The sequence below is a fragment of the Scleropages formosus genome, chromosome 1 (assembly GCF_900964775.1).
Source record: "Scleropages formosus chromosome 1, fSclFor1.1, whole genome shotgun sequence".
NCBI classification, from domain to species: domain Eukaryota; kingdom Metazoa; phylum Chordata; class Actinopteri; order Osteoglossiformes; family Osteoglossidae; genus Scleropages; species Scleropages formosus.
In genome coordinates, this window is record NC_041806.1 from 48,007,068 (window position 1) to 48,024,478 (window position 17,411).

At 44.7% G+C, this 17,411-nt stretch overlaps 1 protein-coding gene across 3 annotated transcripts in view; it reads right to left on the reverse strand.

Moving 5' to 3' along the window:
* Positions 1 to 17,411, reverse strand: part of ncoa1 (nuclear receptor coactivator 1) — a 36,808-nt gene that overhangs the window by 18,536 nt on the left and 861 nt on the right. Inside the window, exons 1-3 of one of the 3 annotated variants that reach the window (XM_029250519.1) lie at positions 6,549 to 6,938; positions 2,384 to 2,489; positions 947 to 1,113 (exon numbers count right to left, since the gene is read on the reverse strand). In XM_029250519.1, the coding sequence (XP_029106352.1) occupies positions 947 to 1,113; positions 2,384 to 2,472 (256 nt within the window). In that variant the 5' untranslated portion in view covers positions 2,473 to 2,489; positions 6,549 to 6,938. Of the gene's footprint in view, positions 1 to 946; positions 1,114 to 2,383; positions 2,490 to 6,544; positions 6,939 to 17,411 lie in introns of those variants that run through there. The other 2 variants (XM_029250518.1, XM_029250513.1) reach the window with 2 other exon arrangements.

The following is a 17,411-nucleotide window of genomic DNA, read 5'->3' on the forward strand; positions in this document are numbered from 1 at the left end:
ATCCCTTTCAGCGGGTCCACCTCCTGCTTCACCATGTTCTTCACCTGCCCCACCGAACATAGTATACACCCTCGCATAAAACAAAAGTTCACCTTCAAATTGCGTTCAGTCAATTTGTTATACTCTAGTGCAAAGTGTGTCTGTAACGTGAAAATACACCCTTTCAGACACCTTAACATGATTAGTTAAGCCAAAGAGCAGTATTTTAACAGGGTGGTTTCAGTGTGAATGTTAATTAATGTGTGGGAACTTTTACATCAAAAAAACTGCAGTTGGAATTGCAGTTAGCAAAACTATCCCTTCAGCTACATCATTGGTCTTTTCCAGAAAGTATTGACTCCTGCATTGGCTTACTTAAACACAGCAATGGGTGAACCCTATCCAATTCCTCATTTTCAGTTTTTTTTTTTCCTGAACATTATGTCATGTAAGGCAGGGAAAACTTTTTTCTTTTGGTATTTTCTTGCATCCAATCACAGCTCTAAAAAGTCTAATCAAATCCTTTGAAATGGAGAAGAATGGAACTGTTGTACAGAGTCGGTCAAAGACAAGTACAAAAGTCACCGCTTGGTTCACTAAAACTCAGAACTGTTGCCAGATGCAACCAAGAAGGAAATCAGCCAATGAGAGCTGGAGGGAAATCTGATGCATTATTCAAGACAGGAAGTTAGAACCCATATTGGCAGGTGAAACATACACCGAAACCAAAACATTTATCATCCTTGGCATCCTCAAAATAGGCTAAGAAAAACCCTGGATTTGTTGACTTTCGATATGGGAGAAGTGATTAAGTCGACTACCTGAAGAAGAACAGAACAATTTTTGTAACAATGCTTTATTTAATCCTGCTGCACCTCAATGGGAGTGTGTGAAGGGGGCTGGGATGCACAGTGGGAGAGCTGTAGGTGGGCTGACGGGACGGTAGCGGCCCCTGGCGTGGGCTCACCTTGTTCACGCTGCGTAATCTGCTGGATCTGGTCAATGGTGCTGCGCAGGATATGGCACTTGTCTGGCTTCACGCTCAGGCTGGTGATGTCGCCTATGTTGGCTGACAACAACTCTGCCAGCTCAGCGATGTAACGGCACTCTAGCTCCCGCCGCCGCTTCTCCACGCTGCACAGACAGACCGACAGGCAGGCAGGTTGGCAATCAGTTAATAGACCAGCGGACTGTCAGAGACACACGTGCCATCAGTCAAGGAGGGAGAGAGATCTACCGCTAGTCAAGTAGACAGGCAGACCAGCCAGACAGACGCAATTAACAATGAGACACGTCAAGATGGACAGATGGTCAGACAGACAAGCAGTCAGTTAGTTAATCCAGAGAGAGGGAAATATAGACAGATAGACTGACAGAAAGGCTTTGAAACTGTGTTGTCTTTAGAACAGAACCCATCAAAGATCCGGGAGGGGGTTGGGGAACCAACCGCAAAGAACTCAGCCTAGCTCAATTATTCATGGGTTCACAAGCAAGGAGGAAGCGCGGTAACGAATACAGCTGCCTCTCCATTGGATTTATCGATTTAGCTCGGCTGGGCACCAATTCATGCAGTTAGAACCAGGAGTGTCAGAGAGTGGCCACTAGGGGGTGCCTGTGATGGCAGGGTGGCAGCCAAGCCCAGGGGACAAACGTGCTCGCTACACCCCCCACCCTTGTGTTGTATTAAGATGAATGCCTGTATGCTGGAGTTTTGGAGTGCATATGAATGTGTACATGAGTGTGGGAACCTGTACACTGATATGTCGCTCGCCAACTATGCACATGTGAATGTGTTAAGCTGTTGTCTGTCTGCCTGTGTGTGTGTGTATATATGTGTGTGTGTGTGTGTGTGCAAGAGAGCAACACTGCAAAAGTAGGTCACAGTGCTGCCATGGCTGCGCGCCTGCGCAGAGCGACAAGTTGGGGCTGCGTGGGGTTGCCGTGGAAACTGGCAGCACATAGACCAGTTACATCAGCCTTCGGAGGCCCAGCAGAGTGCCTCTGTAGGGCAGTACAGTGCGTTCATGCTACACCAGAGCACAGCAGTGAGTGCCCTGCCCAGGGTGGACTTCCCCATGCACTGGGCCCCATCTCATTCAGAAGGCTGCTTCCTGTTTGGTTTCGGTTGTTCTACTCTTGACGTCACAGCTAATTTTCAACATGTTACATAACGCTGCGCTAACACTGATTTAAGAAAAGGATATGGTGACCTTTCACATTCCCTGCATTTGAGAAAGTTTTGATGCTATCCTGCACTTAAGGAAGTGACATGACTTACGGCTGCTACTTCATAGGAATCATAGGTAGCAGTTAAAAATTCATCAGATTCCCAAGTTTTTACTCTCACATGTCTACAGGAGGTACAGCTAGTGCAGTCCCAGGTAAGGGTGGTGCAGATCCTTACCTCTGGCCAGATGTGTCACATGGCGAACCTTTCCTTTTCCGGGACTCAGGAGTCACAGGGTCAAGGGCGCTCTCCCCTAGGGCGCTCATCCTGAGCTACAGCACACCTGCAGAAAACATTAAGCACGCCTGTGAGAAACGATAACCTGCAGATCAGCTACAACTAGAGACCTGGGAATGGAACTACATGCCAAACCCAATAACCTGTGGTACCACTTTGTTTTTTTCCCCTGGAAAAAACAAGATTCCTGTAAGGATACAAGCTACAACTACAGGAACAGGGACAATGCATCACTTGGCAGATTACTATCCACACTGGGCCATTTAGAAAGATGGGTACATTCTCTACAGTCAATCACCCAATTCAGAGTCACCAATTCACCTTGCAAAACACGAGTCTTGGGTCTGTGGGGAAAAAACCCAACCAACACCTCAAAAAAAAAAAAAACAACTCACGACTCCATGCTGAAACGCACAGCCCAGGAGCTGTGACACAACATGTCAACTTGGTCTGTGAGAGCAAATACATTTGCATTGCTTTTTATTCACCTTTGTCTTTACTCTTTTGTTTTTTGCATGAAGGTTGAATTCATACATAAACATGGACGGATTACCACATGTATATGGATGTATGTTTTGTTGTTCAGTTTGGCGAGTGTACAGTACAAAATAGCTACAAAAGAGCGGAACAAGTGCCCGTATTCTGCCACTTGCTTAAAAAAATATACAGATATATACGACAAAATTCACTTAAAATACCCAGAGAAGCCAGACAGCACTGCTCCTCTTGCCTATAATCCTCTCATTGTAGGCTGTGCAGCTGGCTGACCTTCTTCTGGGGGTCAACAAGAGTGAAGGGCACAAAGATGTGTAAGTCTGCCAGTGGACATCAAACCCCTACGAAAACCAAGTTGGCGATAAGGACGTGCTGACAGCAGAAAGCAGAAACGACATGCGCTGCTCTGATCGCTGTACAAACTGCTGGGTCCCTTTTGTGACGCGCTGTGTCTCTCGGTGCTTTGTCTATATCTGCAGATCGTTGCAGAGGCTCTACATGAGCATCAGGCTCTTCCAGTGCCTCTGTGGGAACCATAGCAACAAGACTTACTCAGGCTAGCTATCTGCTGCCAGGAAACCACTAAACCTGGTTAGATGGCATTCTGCTAACTGTGGCAGATGGCTGACAGCTCTCAAACACAGATCACGTCTTTAGTGAACGGATGGCCAAGATGCCAACGGCCCTGAAAGGCTTCAACGTATCTGTCAACTTTTGGTGTCCCACACAGACAAGAGTACAAGCCAGCATCTGCATCTCAGAATGAAAAAAGGGGTCCACAAGGTCCCTGGACACCCATCCTGGTTATAGTGCTTGGTCCTCTCAGCCAGCAGTTCTAAAGGGACCTGGAAGGTCACAAGAGGCTGCCACTCAGTATCCTGACCAACCAAGACCAGACTCACTGAAGGGATTTCATTTTAAACTTTGTTTAAAGGCTTTCGCAGCAGAGATGTTTACGGATGTCCAAAACTGAACGTGAAGACATCCAGATACACTGTGGATTACTGGACTGTGTTTTCTAAAGTTTCTGTTGGGTGAGGCACTACATCTAACCATGGGCCCTTAATCATTTAAACCAAGTGACACATTAAAGGTTCTGGGCTCAGGGAACCACCTTTTGAAACTGAAAATAAAGAACACAAACTTTAAAAGTCATAATTTCCTTCACTTTTCAGCTTTTTGTGAGTGTTTGAGTCAGGATAAAATGCATTTACAGGTATATGGAGATAAAATTCAGCACTCAGACAATCAGAGACAAGTAAGTCAACCATTTATAGCCACAAGCAAATACAGAGAAAAATTAATGGAAACAGTAATAATCTGGTATCAGTTGATTCCTTCCATCAAAATGCAGGTTTCTGTCACATGTTCACTGTTTACCTTAGTAACACACTGAGCTACGCTGACTGAGCAAATTTTACTTTTGCGCTGCTGCGTTTCACTGACATCTCAGTTGAAATTCTGCTCCATGCCATGGACCTCGACTTGGGATACGTGGTTCTCCAATCGGAAGCTCGGTTTATGAATCCAACCCTTTGCTTTGTGAGGTATGCTGTCAATCCCTGAGCTGCCCAAGTTTAAAACCAGGTCTATCACTCACATCCCAGTGTCCAACAAGTCAAGGCAATGGTGGGATCACCACTAAAGGCCCCATGCTCGAAAGGGAATGAAGGAGAGGGCTGACCCTCTACTGTATATCTGCTCATGCAATACATCAAGGCCAGCAGAGTGCGTACCACACATCTGTAACCCTTCTTTGAACATTCCTGCCACCTTACAGACAACTGTATATTGACCATTTTTGACTCCTTGAAACCCTAGAGGACCCTTTCCTATGGCATGGGTGGAGCAAGGAGCTGTACATGTCCCATAACACTGCAAAGGACCACATCAAGATGCAGTGAGATACACACACACACACACACACACACACACACACACACACACACACACACACACACAGAGAGTTTTACAGGAAAACAAGAGGACTAACAGCAGTCTTTTTGTTTTTGGGTTCAGCTTTTTACACCACTGGGGTTTCAGTCAAATCCCCGATTACATCCCCATGCAATACAGAATGGCACAGCACCATTATTTGTTACAGATAGGGTACACTGTCTTGTGTGCTTGACACACACCCCGTTACATCACACTCGGCAGCTTGTGGTATTTCCACCCTGGCAACACTGGGAAAAAAAAATCACTTTGCTGTGGCAATGTTTGAAAGGGAAAAAATCCTTACTTTAAAAGGGAGAGACATGATATAGATCAGGATCATCAAGGTTGTACCCCTTTGTCCAGCAACTGCACCACTGGTCACAACAGCCTTCTTCAAATCATGACCCAATGTAAACAAAGGACTCCTGACCATTCCCTGCATATGAACTATATAATCCAGACTGTGATTGGATCCAATTTTCCAGGAATCCTTCTCAGAGGTCAGGGAATAAGTTTCAGTTTCCCCCATAAGCGGTATTTGGGTTTTTTCTTTTTTGATTTCCACTGGAAAACATACCAGAAATCACTTTGTGACAACGTGCTTGTAAATAAATACGCCATATGAAATAGAACTGGAATGACTGATTGTGAGCCAGAGAATAGTGCCAGACCACACATGACCCCCGAGCTTGGGTCTCATGTCAGAACTGCTGCTACTGGCAGCTTTCATCTAAATGTGGGTCTTACAATCAATTCATAGTCTTTTTCAGGACTAGCAGTTTATAAGGAACATCAAGGCAATGAATGAATGTTATGAAAAGGCTTTTCAAAAATAACAAAAATTCTATTTTACATCTAATGCATACACACCATTTGAGAAGTACTGCCCATATTCATTAAAGCTGATAACTCAATCTGAAGCAAAAATTTTCATTTTAATACTGAAAAATCATTTCCTACAATAGCATTTATAAACTAATTAAATGAATCTGAGGACACCTCAGTCTATTATGGGTTTAGAAAATTTGCCATTATAGGAAAACTTCTGAGATTCACAGCTGCCTGTACACAAACCATGCTTACAAAATACATGTCAGTTAGTCTATGAAAAAAGAAAAAGAAAAAAAAAAAAAAAAAAAAACAACACACACACACACACACACACACACACACACACACACACAGTGTGAGCAGGATAAAAAAAAACAAAAACACATGGTTCATTAACCCAGGCTTACAAAACACATGGTCTGGGATATCAAGCTCAAAGACTGACGTGCTGAGTTACGTTAGAGAGATCGCAAGCCGAAGGAACAACTCACTGGTCCAACCCGAGAGCATCTATGCGCAAACACAAACACAGAGAGGCAAACAAACTTTCACATCCAGGCGCTGGTCATTTAGTGCAACCATAAAAAGCAAACAATGCACCATTTTTGCCCCACCCAGAACCCAGAGCGACAGATAACGCGAACATCCAACCACGCACGCGCGCACAGAATATTTCATTGCTCCGAGACATGAGTTCCATTGCATGCTGTAGCCCCAATGCTTCTGAAGCAGGTTCAGCCGTGCGCCTCCCCACCACCTCCGCAAAGGTAAACAGCCAACTTCTCAAATGAAAACATGAGAATGAGAAAATGAAGAGGAAAAACAGGAAGAACTCACATACAGCACGCACACTTGAAGGACAGCTGATTTTCGCTTGTGAGACAGAGCGGCTTCAGTATCATGTGCTGGGGGCGAACCGAAGGGGGCAACAGCAGGGCTGGCTAGGGCACCACTGGGCCTCATGAGCACGAATGGAGTGGGAGAGCAAGCCCAGATGGCCTACTCGATGTTCCACACGCTACTCAGCTCCCCTGCTCGCCGTGTGCTCGGCTACTCTAATCACCTCACTTGCAGTCTCGAAAGCAATGTATGTCACCGAGGAGGAGGGGCGAACCAACTCGCCAAGATTACGGGGAGGGTGGAAGGTGAGGGGGTTGGGGTCATGTTGTTTACACAGTCCTTGCTACAGGCATGACTGCCCAAGGAGGTGGCACGGAATGAGCGAAGGAGAAAGGTGCGAGTTGGAAGCCGAGGTGTGTAGAAAAGCGATTAAGGCACACTTCTGACATCGATAAAACGGCAAGCTCCACTGCACATGCTCTCCTATTCTTTCCTGCATCCCCCTCCTGCCTGACACTAATGGTTTGTTCCATGAGAAGGTGCCCAGTCACTGCTGCTGACTACCTCCAGTACTCATATAGGACGAAGGCGGGAGTACTGCGTACTGTAATGCTCCTGAGCCGTAACAGTGTGTGAGAGCGACGAGCCAGTGCAGGTGAGCCCTGCTGCGTACCTTTCTGCATCCACAGCACATCCATTGCTCCCTGCCAACGTCTCACGCGACTGCGTGACTTTTTCATGGTCGCATCACTGGCAAGAATGCCTGGATTGTGTGTCGCTTTGGAGGAAAGCATCTGCCCAATGAATATGTCCAAATGTAAAGGTGGTGAAAATGACAGTGGGAAAGAGAACAGAAAGAAGTGGAGTTGATGAAGCTCTTTCCCTAGTAAACACACTGTTGACAAACAAATCCCAGGCAGACAGTATAGCGCAGTGTCTCTCTAAGGGCACCTGTTGACAGAGAAGGCTCACGATTGGCAGCTCTCCAATGCCAAACCCAAAACGTGAAGGGAGTCGCTCCTCTCTCTCCTCCTGCACGCGTGCTCTCCTTTGTGCTCTCCATGATGGAGGGTGGGACTCGCCCTTCAGCTCAGGCATGAAATCTGTGATTAGCAGGTAGGTCAAAGTCTCCGTTTAATCTGCTGCCCGATTCCCTTTCAGAAACTGCACTTCCTCGGACTGCAGCAGGGATGCATGAGCCCGATACCTTGGCCCTGCAAACCCCTGACACTCGAGCATCTGAGCTTTACTGACATCCACCCACCAGCAGTTCCAGTATAGGTCTTCACCTGCAACAGTTGTATTTAAACGCTTTCCCTTCTGTACTCTGCCAAGAGGTGCAGGTCTCTCCTTAACAGGCTGCTCACCTGGAGAAGGAAACAGGCTGGCAGACTGTCATACAAAGAGCGAACAATGCCACTTCTTACCACACTCCACTATAGCACCTTTTAACAGTACTCCTTATGCAGCAATTTTTTTTGGACAATTACAACCATTCTCTAGCCATTTATACCCTATTTACACAGGTTTGGTTAAAATACCATGAGGCCGTTTGAGTCAAGCACCTCGTTCAAACTACCCGCAGCCGAGCTTACACAGATACCAAAAACAAACTGAAGGAATGCAGGCTCATGACTGACTAAGGCAAGCCTAAAGTAGCTCATGGGATTGCTGCAAGGCAAAGACATCCGCTGTGAACTACTCCAGTCCACGACAATGTACGCAGGACCAGCATGCCTCGCAATTGTAATATTCAGACCCTGCGAGACTAAACGGTCAGAATGACTTGGGGTCAGTTACTAAAGACTGCATGTGCACCCTCTGCTCCCCCGCAGCTTTGTGAGATGAGATGATTTGAGTGGCCCGGTGCTGAAGAGGCGTGAGGCGCTGAGAAATGGCAGGAGCCGAGCTGACATCTCACACTGCTTCATTATCACTTCCACCCTCGGAGAGCAGACAGCCCCAAAGGGCATTGCTTCTGCTACTGCTGCTGCTGCAGCAACACCAGCTTGGCCACAGTTAATTGGATCACTTCTAATTTAGATGGAGAGCCCACTTTGCCCATTTAATTAATTCCTCCATAGCTCCCATTCCAGGGCAAGGCAGGGGAGAGAGACTTCGGAGCCCCTATGGAACGCCGCTGCGCTTAGCGAGCTCAAGAAATGTGGAGAAGCGTGTGCTGTTGTGCACAGGGTATTTGGTGTGGTATGCCACGGTATCCTTCTGTAGCGCAACTCAGTTGTTTGATTATGTGTCATTGTTTGGATGGTAAGCAACCGTATATATGTAAGGTGTAAACTTTAGCTGTGAGATCTACAGAACTGGCTCAGGTACCTGCTGCCTGCCTTTAACAGTCTGTTGACACCTTTCTGTTTGTACAGCTCACATGGCTTGGACTACATTACCCTTTCATAGTCACTAAATGTTACTAGAGGTGAAGAAATAGACGATCTAAAAGTATCGTACTCCTCAAGTTTTAATATTTGTCCCTTCAAATGCTCTAATCTACCAGCAAAATCGAATGATCAAACCTTGCTGTGCACAATGAAAAATATTCAGTATTATATGGTGTTAATAAATATTAAGGCTTAACTAAAAACTACCAAAAGATTAGCTTGCCAGACAAATTGAATCAATGACAGAAGTTTTAGCATTTATAAAACATCCAAATATTATACTGGCTGCTGCAATGCCAGAACGGTGTGAATCTTTTATGTATGTGCATGAAACAGACTGCCATATTTCTTGACATGTGCCACTGTTTGTGTTTATTTAGGAATTAGCTGAGAGGGATTCTGACTAAAGTTAAGCTGTGTGTGATTTGCAAAGTCACACCTTTGGGAAAAGAATGAAAAATTGGGGGACAGAAGAAAGGGAAAAAATTTAAAAAGAGAGCAAAAAAAAAAACAAAAGACAAAATTCCTTTTCATAAACACCTCATTATTATCTCCTCATTTCAAACAGCAACAAGTGCAAGCGTGCAGGACCAATGTGTGCGCTTCAAAGGCAGTCATGTGACCTCTTCCAGGCAACGTTCCGATTGGTTCTGATCCTCAGATTGCTTTACACAGCAAGCTACAGTGGATTTATGAACAGGCAGACGTTCTGCAAGCCGGATAAGATTTCAAGTTTCCATGGAAACAGCAAAGGCTGTTAACTACCAAAAACCAAGCTAATCCTGTAGCTCCGTGTAAAAAAGGCAGGGAAAAGGAAGGATCCTGACTTGCTTTTGACATTTTGATATGCAATCTATTTAAAGCCATTTGATTGCAATGCAAAATAAACTCTTTGTGGTCTTCAGGGATGGAGCACATAAACACCGGGGCTGTCTGAGTCCCAATACAACATCTCAGCACAGATACTCCTTTCACTGCCTCAGCAGGCTAGCGCTTTGCAGAAATTTTGAAATTAGAAGGGATAGCAACACAAAGTAAACAAAAGTGCGTCTCTGGTAAATAAGTAAAAGAATAAAAAGCAGACAAAAATTCAGCATAGACAGAGAGCAGTAGCCTTTGGGATTGTCTGGCGAAACCAGTGCGTCCAGTTGAAAGCGGGTGCATGGAAAGGAGGGAACGGGGAGAGGGTGGAGAATCCGGGAGAAAGTCGTGAGGAAGGGCACGCCTGAAGTCCGACCTTTACTCTTCAGGTAACTGTTGTAGACTCCAGGAACAAACAGCGACAAACCCTTTCCTGGTTTCGGGGGCTAAGGGAGCACACTCTCAACTATCTCCACATTTTAATGATTTCCTAGTAATTCTAGCACACAATATTTCACATACTGCAAATAAAAATAAAACAGAGAAAGCTACATTCAGCAAAAACTGGGTAGCAATAACGGGTCAAAAAATTTGATTACTGCAAGTTCTATCAATTACTGAAATCAATCATCAATTACTGCAACTTTTTCCTTGTTTTTAACACTTATACTGTGCAAGGGTTAAGCCTTAAGGAAATTTGCTTTACAATAATATTATAGCAGCCTTGCAATCATCCATATGCTGTATTATTTTAGTTTTACATTCCCATCTAGCGCACACAGTTTTAAGCTGCAATCAACTTAAGAGAAACTATACATATTTATTAATACATAAAAAGGAAGAAGTAAATCAGTGGTGTGTCATTCTGACCAAACACAATCTCTGTCAAAAAGACGCGTGCCACCCTACAGTTTGTGCATCGCGACCGTGTGTCAAGATGCATTTGTTGCAACCAGGAGGCGCAAGTGCTTTCACGACCCAGGCGAGTTGTCATCAGCCTCCCTGGAGGCGGAATTCATCCAGGCTTGTATGAATAAGCGGAATGTTCTTTAATGAATTGCGCCTCACGCCATAAACTGATTAGACGTAAGCTACTTTATACATATTGCATGATGCCTGCAAAGAAGTTAATAAAGATTTCTTTTTAAAATCAAAGGCAGTGAGGAAGGAGGATGGGATAATGAGTGGAGGAATCAGAAAATGCAGCTTCAAGGCCACTTTGTTGCTCTGCTGCTCTGAATGGTCAGGGTTCGACAAAGTACAGAACTTTGAATAGGCTGACCTTAACACCAATTATTCATGTCCTAGAGGAGCAGAGCTTTTTATTCTTCATGCAAGCAGGTAAATTTTAGTCCTTCGGGTGAAGCACCTGATAGAAGAAGGTGCGATTAGCTGGACCTCTGGTGACGGTACAACTACGAAAATACCACGCCACCCTGCAGGCCATTATACAGAACCCAATATAACACAATAACACAAATACAATCTAAATACTGACAAATGTGTATTGAGTGTTAATGAACCCAAGACTGTCATGTTTCTCATCTGAATTCTGGTCAGATAAGAAGATGCCAGCAAGAAACTTGAATATTTCATTCAGTTTCTGTTTTTTTGCTTTTTTAAATCACAATAGCAAATTAAGGAAATAATGTGTTAAATGATTTCTGCTGAAAAATGCTTATCCTTGGGCAAATAGAACAGTCCAGGCGTTTAACACCCCAAACACTTTCCAGAATAGTTAGCTCTCTCCAAAACCCAAAACAAACCCCTCTCCAAGCCACACGCTAACTAAATCACTGGATTAGACATAACATTTACGACCTATCAATCATACAAATACCATAAAAATGCTGCATGTGTATAATCAAGAAACAACATGATATGACACTGCATTGTTTAGATAAAGGCAACACATATAATCTTAAATGCTGTATCTCAGAATAATCTCTCAGTGACGTGCTGCTTCATGATTGGAGAGCACTTCAAAGAGACTCCCAATCCAGAAAAGGAAGTAAATTACAACAATCCACAAGCAAGACAATCCGGTTATCATACCACAGCTGAATGAGGAGTGCTCAGACAAACAAGAGGAAAGCAGAGCGGCCAGCAGCCCAGGGCTGTAGGAGTTAGGCCAGTGACCAGAAGGGTCACAGTTTCTGATCCCAGCAGTGAAAATTTGTTGGCATGAACTCAGATATCCAGCTGTACAAATGGATAAAGCATTAAGACACTTAAGCTACGCAAGTCACTTTGAATAAAGACTGCAGCTGAGCGAAGAAATAATGTAACGTGCCCAAAATCCTCTTTTCTCAGAAGCCAAAGCGCCGACTGCAATCGCCGCCCAACCAGGACTGGCAGGTGCATGCACGTAACATACAGAGCAAAACATAGAGAAGACACTCTAAACAGCTAAGGATGCCTGTTCTTTCATGTCCTACACAGATGCAGTAAATATCTCGGGTTTGGGGAAAAAAACATTGATTTGAAAATTTAATGCCTGACCACTTAATTGCGCAGTAAATCAATATAGTTTTTAGTTAACTTTAGGTCATTTCTCACGAAAAATATGGAATAACTGAAAGTGATTCATTGGAAACCACGCTCTGGTATAAACACATACTCAGAAAGTGTTACAAAGAGCCGTTACGTGGGGGTAAAAAAAAAAATCGTAACTATGAAGATGTTTGTAGAGGACGTCAAAGACACTGACAACGTGTCTTTTACTGAAATGGTGAAGAAAATGCACAAATTGTCAGTCTTAGGTCAAAGCAGAAGCACGGTGCAAAAATGATGCGAAACGGTAATAGAATGAGTCCCTTTATTTTGATTTTGTTTATAAGTTGCACAGAGTACATGTGCCACACATAGTGGAAGAGCGGTGTACCTGTGTTCGGGGGGAGAGCTCTTCCCTTTTTCATTCATCGAGACCCTCATTGCTGTTGCACTTACACACACACACACACACACACAAAACAAACCAATACTATGTAACTGAGGTTGGCGGGCTGCTTATCTCAGCTTGCTGTCCAGTCATGGCTGCGTACGGGGTTAGGCTGCCTCAGACATGGCAAAGGCTGGGGGAGGGGCACGTGGGGCTCCCTGCACCTCTCCTCTCATAACGGCAGCACAGGCGAGCTCCGAGCACTCCCCACTGTGGCCTCTGCTCTTACACAACCCAGATACTGCGTGTCGCAATCAGCAGAGCTCCACAACGAGCTCACTATGGGGTTCGGAGCGCGAACCTGCCGCTGCGGCTCACACGGGTAGGCCGGCTGCCACAAGCGCTTTAGCATGGAGTAAACGTGTCCTTGGAGGATAGGGTTGGGGGTTGGGCTAGAGCTGCTCATAGAAGGTGCCTGGAAGTCCTTAAAGTAGTGTTTTTTTTAAATATCATAACGGAAGAGGGGGAAAAAGGCACAAAAAGTAAAGAAAACTCAGACTTTGCATCTGAAATTTTGGTGGGAAACAGAGCCCACTCCCACACAGTAAAAAGAACACTGATTCAGTGTGAAGAGTGCACTCATGAAACATGCTGCCAGTGCGAATCCTGACTTTCCTACAACCCAGAGCTACGGCTTGAACCCCAATCACTTAACCGTCTGCTGAATGCTTCACATACTGTATCATCATGTGGTGTGTGTGTGTGTGTGTGTGTGTGTGCCTGCAGTCATTCAATACAGTGAAATTATTTAATAGAAAAACATGTGATTGTCAAGAATACTTTTAAAACATGATGTGCTTCTTTTCACAAAAACTGCACATTTAAATTTGGCAGTTTAGCCGTTACTGGCAGCCATGATATTTTATTCAATGTTTCCAATGTCACCAGACTGTTGAGCAAATTGGATATGTGGTAAATCATGGAATTCATCAGAAAAAATTAGAAATGACCATATTCAATTTACATGTAGGCAAACTGTATGATTCTATGCCTAACTGTTGTTGATATGAATAAACCCTTCTTTGGAGAGGAGTGCTGCATAACTTGTCTGCACTGGCAATTACCGCTGTAGTTGTATGCACTTAAGCAGAAAAGGCAAATGATTTCAGAAGTGACAGTAAACAGTAATATCTTACTTTCCTTCTTAGCTGAAATGTTAAAACAATGAGTGAGCAAAAACATGTTTTAATTTTTAGAATAACACTGAACTCAATAAGTTACTGCATTGGGAACTTATCCTTACAAGATCATAGTTAAAGAAACACCTAATTTTCCTGGGGGTTTGCTAATGGCTTAAGCCTTTCTCCAAGGCAACTTGAAAACAAAGCTACTAACAAGTATTTACACACACACACACACACACACACACACACACACACACACACACAGGAACAGCTTGTCCTGAGCAGGTCGCGGCGAGCTGGAGCCTAACCTGGCAACACAGGGCGTAAGGCTGGAGGGGGAGAGGACACACCCAGGACAGGACGCCAGTCCGCCACAAGGCACCCCAAGTGGGACTCGACCCTCAAACCTGCCAGAGAGCGGGACCCGGCCAAACCAGCTGCGCCACCGCGGGCCCCCCACAAGTATTTACCCATTTACAATTCAAAGAAAATGCCTTGATCAAGGGTACCAAAACTGAGGACGCAGTTTGGACTGTGCTCCCTCAACTGCAAAGTGATGTCTCGAGCCACTATGCCACATACTGGCCTAACCACTTTGCCAATACCACATAATATCTGCAACCTCAATAACTATACTAAACAAAGCAACGCACAAAAGTTACAATAATTAACACCAGCAGGCACTGCAGCGTTAGTACCGTAACCTCAAAACTGAAAGGTTCCAGGTTCAATATCCCTAATCCCACTGTAGTAATCTAAATTGGACTACTTATACTGAATTACTCCAGTAAAAATTAACCTGCTGTACAAGTGGGAGAATGACTGTAAGCAGCTTAGCAAACAAATGTATCACTGTAAGCAACCCTAGGCAAAAGTATTAAATACACATTAATAACAATAACAACAGTAACAGTTATAGACAGAGCACACCTTAGATTTGCTTTTTAAATTAATGTCCCCCACCCCAAAGGAACAGATGAAAATTGACTATATGCTAACGCAGCCTGTTGTTCAAGGTACAGTCCTCAGACACAAGCTCTACCTCACAACAGCTTTCTGCCATTCTCTAAATTAACAGTCAGTGGCTAAAATATTTCTGTTGTAGTTACGTTAAACCATCATCTAAGATGTGCACTGACAGATTTATGAAGATCTTGAGAGGGCAATTGCTTTCATGATAAGCTGCCACTATTTGTTTACACCCGTGCACCTGGTGACGGTATTACTACAGCCTTTTGCAAAGCTTTCCGTCAATGAGGTACAAGAGCAAGACCGCAACCACAATGAGACACCGCAGCCAAACGTAACGGCAAGGCAGCTGTTTCCTGCCCGCAGAACGGAACCTTTTGGGCGGAAGGGATGTGTGATCTGCTCCTCTATTTCAGAAGACAGAGCCCAGGTACCGCTCACATTTCTCAGGTGTACGCTCACATACGCGAGCGAAACCCTTTTTTGATCGAAACTGCCAGACGGACGGACAGTTTCTCCATGTTAAAACTTTTATGTACATTTGGTGCAACACAGGACACCAAATCCTATGCCCCCTTGGTCAGCTCAAGAAGGACTGCCCACTGTCACTGGCTGGCCCAGCCCACCCCCCACACACGTTCTCGCAGTCTGCTGCACAAGCTTTTTCTTCCAGGGAGATGAGAATGTAGGTCAGCTCTCTGACGGCCAGGGCAGCCCAGCTGCACAGCCTGCTGGGAGCAGCGGGAGCGTGTGCCTTGCACTGCCGCGGACTGTACCAAACGCACAGCCCACCAGGACTCAGTGGGAGCAACACTTAATTGAGGACAACCAAGTGCCCGTCCTCAGTCTGTCCCTCACATCCATTATCGTCTTTCTTCGTTGGGACTAATTTATTTATTTTTAAACAAAATGACACAGCACACAAATGCTAAAGTGCTGAGAGTTCCAGAACATACTACCGTCTAAATTTCCATGTGAATATGCTCAAGGTCTGCTGCACAGTCAAAGAGGAGAAAAGACAGATAAAAGCTATTAACCCGGGCCCTTCTGTGACCTTAAATACTGGCCATTTGCAATCTGATGAGAGCAAGCACTCCTCAATCAAAAGCCGGCATCAGGTGAGCGGCATGCCTTCAGAAAACGCATACTGCGAAGGTGAAAATGTGATAATCGCTATGCGTAGTCCTATTCATGAAATTTAAAACGTATGGTAAATTCATACTAAACCATGCGCTTTAACAATATAATTATAGAGTTTGCACTACATCTTTACTGTTCCACAGCCACTGCAACCAACCCAAGATGACATTGCTATATATGAACACTGGGAAGAAACTGAATCCTAGAACTGTTCATCTTGATTCAGACTGAAATGAGCAACGCAGCACCAACATCATCTGGACAATCAGAAAAAACTGCAAGGAGAAAAAACCGAACCACAACAAGTGGCATGACGGGCGTGGGAATGTTAAAGGTCTTCATTTCACTGATCAGGCGGAGCAGACAAAAATAAAAACGTACAGATGTAGCTGAAAGAAAAAATATGCATAGTATGGAAAAAGGCAAAAAACTATGGTTACGCTGAAAAATACTGAATCCGAATTCACCCAGTTCCTTCTTAAGGGTTCAGACAGACTGTGGGTACAACGAAACACGCTCAACAAAGCTACACTTCCAGTAAACAAATGAATTATTTTGTTAAATATGTTTACTGATGAATCAAAATTGTTTCTTCTTCCAAAGCATACTTGGATATCTGATCATTTCAATAAAGTGTTTACACCATAATTGTAAACAATCTGTACAAGGCAGTTCTCCTTTCAAAGTCACAGACTTCTAAAATGTTATTTCAACATCACTACAAATGACTTATAAGAGAATACTGAACAACATTTCTCTGTTTAACTTTTTTTGTTATTAGCATGATGCAAATGAATATTTCAACCACCACAAATGGGTCATGTGCAAGATCTCAGCCGCGGAAAACCTTTTAACAACAAATGAAGAAGAGGATGAGCGTGTGAACGTGACTTCTTTTACTCTTGACTTGTGCAAATTAAAAAGTCAGAACAGCAGACAACAAAGGCGAGCACGTGGCAGGAGTCGTTTCAAATCCTGATTTGCTAAAAACCCAATGAATGTCAGGACTGGAGGAGGAGGAGGGTCTCAACCAGGGACGACCACGACCGTGCAAGTGCGAACAGGATCGAGCAGGAGCAGGGACCAGCGTGCACGACGCTCGCACACGCGGCCCGCATGGCGGTACAGGACACACGAGCTCCACTCGAACGTCAATATTTTGACAGCGTCGAGAGGGGGGGGCGCGTGCGCGAGCCACGCAGGGGGCACGTGACGGCGAAGCGGCGTCACAGGAGGCTCGCGGGCTGACAGTCGGCTATCCCCCCCCCCCCCCCGGTCGATCCCTCCCAGTAACGGACGTAGATTGCTGGGAGGGATCCACACACCTGTGTGGGGGGGGAGTCATTCAAATATCAAGGAAACGGCTTAAAATAAAGGGTCTGAGGGTCGTGGCGACACCATATGTCTCAAAACTAGGATTCTGCACCTCACTG